Raw genomic sequence first — 9,740 nt, forward strand, 5'->3', positions numbered from 1 at the left:
GACAAATATCAGAAGTGTAAGATTACAGCAATCATTAATGACAAGTGTCAGATGTGTAAGATTAAAGCGATCGATCATTAATACAAATGTCAGAAGTGTAAGATTAAACTGATAATTATTAACAAACCCAATGAACCAAGTTTCTAAAGGTCACCATGATAGGTTAATATAATGATTTATTTTTACAAGTTAAAAGTGAATCTGACCTTTTCTGATGATGACCTTCCACTCACATTGCTGTCCTCAGAGTCTGATTCATCAGAACTGCTACAGCTACTTCCTGAACTTGAAGACATGGTTTTCAGGGGTGATTGAAGAATTTCACTATCAACAGACAAATCACAAATAATGCGTTCAGTTGAAAGTGATACAAATGACAAACAACTTTAATGGTTTGCTGGATATAATATACACATCAATGTATCTCAGGATGGCTGGTATGGGTATTAACACTTTTACTAATAAAGCAGAGAACAACGTTTTGACCTTCTTAGGTCTTCTTTTGTTGTTGTTGTTAACCTGAAGCTGACCTGGGAAGGTCAAAACATTGTTCTCTGCTTTATTAGTAAAACTGTTAACACCCAAACCAGCCATCCTGAGATAGATTGTTACTTCAAGTGGGTTTCTCGTCATCACGAATATATGTATATATAGTAGTAGCACAATTTGAATTTCAGGTCACTAGGCTTAGCTAATAATACTGAATTGCACGCTTACCATCCTTCAATTAAACACTGATACCTGAACTAAAACATTAACACACTAAATTCTACTTGTTAACTTATTAATGTAACAAGCGCGACACAACGGGTCGAACACTGTGTATCTTGGGTTCGTATCTCACTGCCCCTTTCACTCAAATATTTTATCTGACAAGACTTGTGGGGTGGTGTTCACTAGGCGCCTTCTTTTTACTCTTGTGTCAAAATTAGGAACGGTTAGTGCAATTAGTCTTAAAGCAGTTTCAATTTGATTGATTTCACACTCCTGTCTCTTATTCACGAAAATAAACAATACACATAAACTGTAGATAATGAATGTCAACATTTTTGTTGTTTTACCATTCGCTATCAGACTATAAGAATGATTTCTTCAACTGTAAATATCTACTGTTAAAGACTGCATTAAAAACAACCATGGTATACAAAGTTTATAGATTAACCAAACTTCCTTTTCTAAAATCATTACTTTTCTTATAATATTGTACGTCATAACACTCCAAACATAACTAACACTTTTCTTATAATTTTGTATTACATAACACTCCAAACATAACTAACACTTTTCTTATAATTTTGTATGACATAACACTCCAAACATAACTGACACTTTTCTTATAATTTTGTATGACATAACACTCGAAACATAACTAACACTTTTCTTATAATTTTGTACGTCATAACACTCCAAACATAACTAACACTTTTCTTATAATTTTGTATGACATAACACTCCAAACATAACTAACACTTTTCTTATAATTTTGTACCTCATAACACTCCAAACATAACTGACACTTTTCTTATAATTTTGTACGTCATAACACTCCAAACATAACTAACACTTTTCTTATAATTTTGTACGTCATAACACTCCAAACATAACTAACACTTTTCTTATATTTCATAACATTCCACAACACATATCTCGTCCATCTAAATTTAAATTACATACATGATGTTGCACGTAAAATTTCTCGAGTGCAGAGATAATCTGTCCTCAAAACAAACTGGTGGTCGTATTAGCAGTTTTAAGCCACGTTCACGACTTATGTGCGTGGGAACTCTCGAATATTGAAGGTTTGCCAGTGTACGCGCCTAGTAATAAACGACAGTGATAGCTCTCGAAGCGATCAAAGCGCCGTGACCTTTATGACGTAATAAGTTTTCGTCACGGATAGATTAATAACGTTTTAAAGCTTCGTTTTGGATTACGTATTTCCTGAAGAGCGTTACACGAACGTCTTCCAACTGATACTTTAACTTAAAGGAATTATCATAACAACCCATGAAAACCGGTTAGATTCTGAACAGAGCTAGCTAACGATACGTCAACACCTCCATCACCAAGAAAATTAAAGCGAATGAAGAACGAAAACCGCGAAAGTCATAATTATTCGTGAAGATGGTATTATCTCAGAGGAAAAGGCAACAGTTACAAGCCCTCTTATTTGAATAAATAGCCACGAGTTGGTTGAGCTTTCTACATTCTGTAGCTGAATACATTTATTCACACTATTTAAAACCAAGTTCCATGAACCTCGTGGGAGCTCTAGCGAGATTTTTCAAATTTATAATTTACAAACATAATACATTAAAAACAATGCAATTACAGTAAAACCTGTCTAATCCGGAAACTGCATAAGGCGGAAACCTGTACAAGCTGGAAATATCAAACTTTTGCAGCATTATCCTAAGATTTCACTTATCAAACGCCCTCTACATGGTAGAACTTGCGTAACGAAGACTATCTTTCACCTACCTCATCTATCAACAAGTTGGAATAGAACCTGAGTAAGGCGAAAAAATGTTTTTGATTAAATATTAATTTTTCGTTTAATTAATAATTTCTCCAAATATTAATAAATTATTGTTTGATTAATAATTTGTTTAAATATTAATAAATTATCGGATATTTTGTTACACTAAGTATTGGTTAAATATATTCTGTTCTTTTTTCTGCCGTCATTATTTTTACAGTTTAATTAAATTCATGATTTGTCTAAATATATTTGTCTTTTAAATACAAAATTCTACTTTTTAAATAATTCTCACGAAAAAAATAAATTCCAATCTTCCCTAATTTTAAAATTTAGGGAAAAATTCATTTAATACCCTCATTTTTACAGAAAGCTACTAAATACCCTCATTTTACAAAAGCTACTAAATACCCTCATTTTACAAAAGCTACTACATACCCTCATTTTAAAAAAAGACGTTTCTTATGACGATTCTAGTGAAATCCAAACTCTAATTGAGAAGATTGATACAGATGATTCTGTGAACGTTGAAAAGAATGTTTTAACAGAAAGTGATGAAACTGATTAAAATCTATGATAGACTCGCAAGATGGTAGCACTGTGGGAGATTCAGAAGATGAATAATATGGAAAAGGTAGTGATGAAACAGAAATTCCTACTTCATCGCCAGAGTTAAGTTATATTAATTCTATCAAATTGTATTCAAAAAATGAAGGGGAGAAATGAACTTCATTAAAAGACCGTAAAATTGGTATTCTCTTTTTAACCGCATGAGAAAGTCCATTAGAAAACTAAACTGTTGAAATTCGACACTATCTTTAAAGAAATTTAAGATTTTGTGTACTTATGTATACTTTGAATGTCTAGTTTTGTTTTTATTCTATTATAATAACTTTATTCACAAACGTTAAAAAGTTATATATAATTAAGGAAATACATGTTAACTGTCTAATCCAGAAAACCTGCTCAAGCTGGAAATTTTACTCGGTCGCATGCGGTTCCGCTTTAAACAAGTTCTACTGGATAAGAAAAGGTAGAAACTGAGAATTATGTAGTAATTAGAGTGCACGTTAGGTTACATGAATTACATATAATATAGCTCTATGAATAAAATTCAAAAACACTTTTAAAATCGTCCTTATTTCATATAATTACATTAAATGTGTTAATAGATTCATCCTCCCTCACCAAACATACAACCTATTGTCGCAGAGTTCTTCTTTCAAAGTAATCTGGTGAAAATAATGCAGTGTCCAGCACACGGAATAATAATATATTACTTTATATCATCCTTTAATAAGGTATTTCTACAAATTTCAACACTTGTACTCTGTCGTTCATTACTGTACGCCTGCATTACAAACGAAGTTCAAAATTGAATTACACTTACTTACTTACAGACCCAGCAACAAAGTTAATTAATCACGTGATATTTCGTAGTACACAAACATAGAAACGGAGTTAATAAAACACGTGATATTTCCTAGTCTACAGACCTAATGACAGAATTAATTAAACACGTGATATTTTCGAGTTTACAGACCTTGTAACAGATTTAATTAAACGCGTGATATTTCCCAGCCTACACACCTAGTAACGAAATTAATTAAACACGTGATATATCCTAGTCTACAGACCTAGTATCGGAGTTAATTAAACTTGTGATATTTCCTCGTTACAGACACAGTACAGACTTAATTAACACGTGATATTTCCTTTACACTGACCCAGTAGCAGAGTTTATTAAACACGTGATTTTTCTGGTACACAGACCTAGTAATGGCGTGAATTAACCACGTAATATTTCCTAGACAACACACCTAGTAACGGAATTAATTAAAAACGTGATATTTCCCAGTACACAGACCTAGTAACGGAATCAATTAAACACGTGATATTTCCTAGTCTACAGACCAAGTAACGGAATTAATTAAACACATGATATTTCCTGGATTACAAACCTACTAACGGAATTAATTAATCACGTGATAGTTCATAATTTATAAACCTACCAACGGAATTATTTAACCACGAAATATTTCCCAGTACACAAACCTAGTAACGAAATTACTTAAACACGTGATATCTTCTACTACACAGGCCTTGTAACGGAGTTAATTAAACATGTGATATTTCCTAGTACACAGACACAGTAATAAAGTTAATTAAACGCGTCATATTTCCAAGTCTTCAGATCTAGTAACATAGTTAATTAAACACGTGATATTGTCCAATTTACACAACCAGTAAAGTAAGTAATTAAACACGTAATATTTCATAGTCTACACACCTATTAACGGAATTTACTAACACGTGATATTTCCTGGTCTACAGACCTACTAACGGAATTACTTAAACGCGTGATATTTCTTATTTACAGACCTAGTAACGGAGTTAATTAAACACGTTATATTTCCTGGTCTACAGACCTAGTGACGGAATTAATTAAACACGTGAAACTTCCTAGTCTGCAGATCCAGTAACGAAATTAACGAAAACGTCATATTTCCTGGTCTACAGACCTTGTAACGGAATTAATTTAACACGTTATACTTACTTGTACTCAGACCTAGTGACGGAATTACTTAAACACGTGATATTTCCTAGTCTACAGACCGAGTAACGGAAATAATTAAACATGTGAAATTTTCTACAACACAGAACTAGAAACTGAGTTAATTAAACACGTGATATTTTCTAGTATACAGACGCAGTACAGACTTAATTAAACACGTGATATTTCCTGGTACACTGACCCAGTAGCAGAGTTTATTAAACACGTGATATTTTCTGGTACACAGACCTAGTAATGGCGTGAATTAACCACGTAATATTTCCTAGTACACAGACCCAGTACAGAGTTCATTAAACAAGTGATATTTCCTAATTTACAGACCTAGAAACGGAATTAATTAAACAAGTGATATTATTTAATTTACAAACCTAGTAATGGAATTAATTAAACACGTGATATTTCCTAATTTACAGACTTAGTAACGGAATTAATTAACCACGAAATATTTCCCAGTACACAGACCTAATAAAGGAATTACTTAAACACATGATATTTTCTGCTACACAGACCAAGTAACGGAGTTAATTAACGGGATTAATTAAACACTTGATATTTTCCAATTTACAGACCTAGTAACGCAATTAATTAAACAGGTGATACTTTCTAGTCTACAGACCAAGCAACGGAATTAATTAAACACGTGATATTTCCTAGTATACAGACCAAATAACGGGGTTAAATAAACAGCTGATTTTTCTTAGTTTACAGACACATTATAGACTTAATTAAACCCGTGATATTTCCTAGTACACTGACCCAGTAGCAGAGTTTATTAAACACGTAATATTTTTTACTACGAAGACCGAGTAACGGAATTATAAAAGCACGTGATATTTCTTAGTCTACACACCTAGTAACGGAATTAGTTAAACACGTGATATTTTCTAGTCTCCAGACCAACTAACGGAATTTATTGAACACATGATATTTCCTAGTCTACATACCTAGTAACGGAATTATAAAAGCACGTGATATTTCTTAGCCTATAGACCTAGTAAAGGAATTAATTTAACACGTGATATTTTCTAGTCTCCAGACCAACTAACGGAATTTATTGAATACGTGATATTTCCTAGTCTACATACCTAGTAACTGAATTATAAAATACGTTATACTTTTAGTACGCAGACCTGGTTATGGAATTGATTAAACACGTGATATTTCCAAGTTTACAGATGTAGTAAAGGAATTAATTAAACACGTGAACTTTCTTAGTCTACAGACCTAGTAGAAGAATTAATTAAACCGTGATATATCGAAGTCTACAGTCTTGTAACGGAATTAATTAAACACTAGATATTTCCTAGTCTACAGACCTAGAACGGAATGATTTAAACACGTGATATTTCCTGGTCTACAGACCTAGAAATGGAATTAATTAAACACGTGATATTTCCTAGTCTACACTCCTAGTAACGGAACTAGTTAAACAGGTGATATTTTCTAGTCTGCATACATCATAACGGAATTAATTAAACACGTGATATTTCCTAGTCTACAGACCTAGTAACGGAATTAATTTATCACGAGATATTTTCTAGTCTGCAGACCTAGTAACGGAATTAATTAAACACGTGACATATCGAAGTCTACAGTCCTTCTAACGGAATTAATTAACCACTAAATATTTGCCAGCACATAGACCTATTAACGGAATTACTTAAACACGTGATATTTTCTACTACACAGACCTAGTAACGGAGTTATTAAACACTTGATATTTCCTAGCACACAGACATAGTAACGGAATTAATTAAACACGTGATATTTCCTAGTCTGCAGACCTAGTAACGGAATTATTAAACACGTGATATTTCCTAGTACACAGACCTAGTAACGGAATTAATTAAACACGTGATATTTCCTGGTCTACAGACCTTGTCCCGGAATTAATTAAACACGTCATATATCGAAGCCTTCAGTCCTTGTAATGGAATTAATTAAACACTAAATATTTCCTAGTCTATAGACCTGGTAACAGAATTAAATAAACACGGGATATTTTCTAGTCGACAGACCTAGTAACGGAATTAATTGAACACGTGATATTTCTAAGCCTATAGACCTAGTAACGGAATTATTTGAAAACGTGATATTTCCTAGTCTACAGTCCGAGTAACAAAATTAATTAAACACGTGATATTAATAAGTCTGAAGACCTAGCGAGGGAATTAATTAAACACGTGATATTTCCTAGTCTACACTCCGAGTAACAAAGTTAATTAAACATGAGATATTCCCAAGTCTATAGACCTAATAACAGAGTTTATAAACCACGTAATATTTCCTACTCTACACACCTAGTAACGGAATCAATTAAACAGGTAATATTTGTAGTCTACAGACCTAGTAACGGAATTAATTAAACACTTGATATTTCTTTGTCTGCAGACCTAGTAACGGAATTAATTAAACACGCGATATTTCCTAGTACACAGACCCAGCAACGGAAGTAATTGAATGCATGATATTTCCTGGTCTACAGACTTTGTCGCGGAATTTATTAAATACGTGAAATGTGCTGGTCTACAGAACTATTGACGGAATTAAATAAACACTTGATATTTCTTTGTCTGCAGACCTAGTAACGGAATTAATTAAACACGTGACATTTCCTAGTACACAGACCTAGTAACGGAATTATTTAAACACGTGATATTTCCTTCTCTACAGACCTAGTAAAGGAATTAATTAAACACGTGATATATCGAAGTCTATAGTCCTTGTAACTGAATTATTTAAATACTAGATGTTTCCTAGTCTACAGACCTGGTAACGGAATTAACTAAACACAGGATATTTCCTAGTACACAGACCCAGCAACGGAAGTAATTGAATGCATGATATTTTCTGGTCTACAGACTTTGTCGCGGAATTTATTAAATACGTGAAATGTGCTGGTCTACAGAACTATTGACGGAATTAAATAAACACTTGATATTTCTTTGTCTGCAGACCTAGTAACGGAATTAATTAAACACGTGATATTTCCTAGTACACAGACCTAGTAACGGAATTAATTAAACACGTGATATTTCCAAGTACACAGACCTAGTTACGGAATTATTTAAACACGTGATATTTCCTTCTACAGACCTAGTAAAGGAATTAATTAAACACGTGATATATCGAAGTCTACAGTCCTTGTAACTGAATTATTTAAATACTAGATGTTTCCTAGTCTACAGACCTGGTAACGGAATTAACTAAACACATGATATTTCCTAGTCTATAGACCTAGTGATGAAGTTAAACACGTGATATATCCTAGCCTAACGATTTAGTAACGGAATTAATTAAACAACTGATATTTCTTGACTACAGACCTGGTAACGGAATTAATTAAACACGTGATATTTCCTTGTCTACAGACCTGGTAACGGAATTAATAAAACACGTGATATTTCCAATTCTACAGACCTAGAAACGGAGTTAATTAAACACGTGTTATTTCCTAGTATACAGACACCGTATAGAGTTATTTAAATACGTGCTATTTTCTAGTACTCGGACCTTATAACGGAGTTAATTAAACACGAGATATTTCTTGGTCTACACCTAATGACGAAGTTAATTAAATACGTGATATTTCCTAGTCTACAGACCGAGTAACAGATTTAATGGAGCAAGTGATATTTCCTGGTCTACAGACCTAGTAACGGAATTAATTAAACACGTGATATTTCTTAGTACACAGACCTGGTGACGGAGTTTATTAAACACGTCATATTTCCTGGTACACAGACACAGTAACAAAGTTAATTAAACACGTGATATTTCCTAGTCTACAAGCCAAGTAACGGAATTAATTAAGCAGTGATACTTCCTACCTTGGTTTGTAAAGGGTCATTCTTACAAATATGTGAAAGTGTTTCAGCGTTCTAAATAATATTCAACTTACTGTAATAAACATGTTTCTCGGCTCACTTGCTTTCACCTCTATCATTCCAAAAACTTACTCTGTGAAAGACAGCTATGTGAGAAATTAAAATTAAACGTATGCGCACTACTTTAGGGTAGGAGAAAACCGCTGCACTTTTTTTCTTCTGCATTTGAGACACAAACACAACCCTTTGAATGCTGCATACTTTATAATACAGATACCGATTGTACTTTAAGCCTCTGCTAACTCCGAATCTTTTCTGTTATAAACAACTTCGTGTACCTTGTGACGTAAAATTACCACTTCCTCTTTTCGTCTCTTCCATATGAACACACGATTTTTCGCACGATGTATTACAAAGAATCAAGCTAGTTATTAACTTACGAGTCTAATGTACAAGAAGCACGTGAGTTCCGACATGCACGACAAATCGCACCTCGAGCACATATGAAGAAAAAATGTTTTATAACCACTAACCTGAGTGAAATATCGCTAGGAATGAGAAATCACTTTTAAAAACACTATAAAACTACAGATTGAGTGTCCAGGAATTGATATTGTAAACTGAAGGATTAATGGTTAGTTAGTAACTGTTCTTTATATTGCAAACTGTAGGATTAATGGTTAATTAGTAATTGTTGTTGATATTGTAAAGTGTGGGATTAGTGGTTAATTAGTAATTGTTGTTGATATTGTAAACTGTGGAATTAATGGTTAATTAGTAATTGTTGCTGATATTGTAAAGTGTGGTGTTAAAGTTAATTAATAATTGTTGTTGATATTGTAAACTGTGGGATTAATGG

General features: G+C 33.0%; 1 protein-coding gene across 1 annotated transcript in view; it reads right to left on the bottom strand.

The window, feature by feature from the left end:
• Window positions 1-9,118, bottom strand: part of LOC143254592 (uncharacterized) — a 24,159-nt gene extending 15,041 nt beyond the window's left edge. The window contains exons 1-2 of the mRNA XM_076509745.1: window positions 8,956-9,118; window positions 207-324 (exon numbers count right to left, since the gene is read on the bottom strand). Coding sequence (XP_076365860.1) covers window positions 207-296 — 90 coding nt within the window. The 5' untranslated portion in view covers window positions 297-324; window positions 8,956-9,118. The remainder of the gene's footprint in view (window positions 1-206; window positions 325-8,955) is intronic.
• Between the last annotated feature and the right edge of the window lie 622 nt (window positions 9,119-9,740).

The sequence above is a fragment of the Tachypleus tridentatus genome, chromosome 6 (genome assembly GCF_004210375.1).
Source record: "Tachypleus tridentatus isolate NWPU-2018 chromosome 6, ASM421037v1, whole genome shotgun sequence".
NCBI lineage: Eukaryota > Metazoa > Arthropoda > Merostomata > Xiphosura > Limulidae > Tachypleus > Tachypleus tridentatus.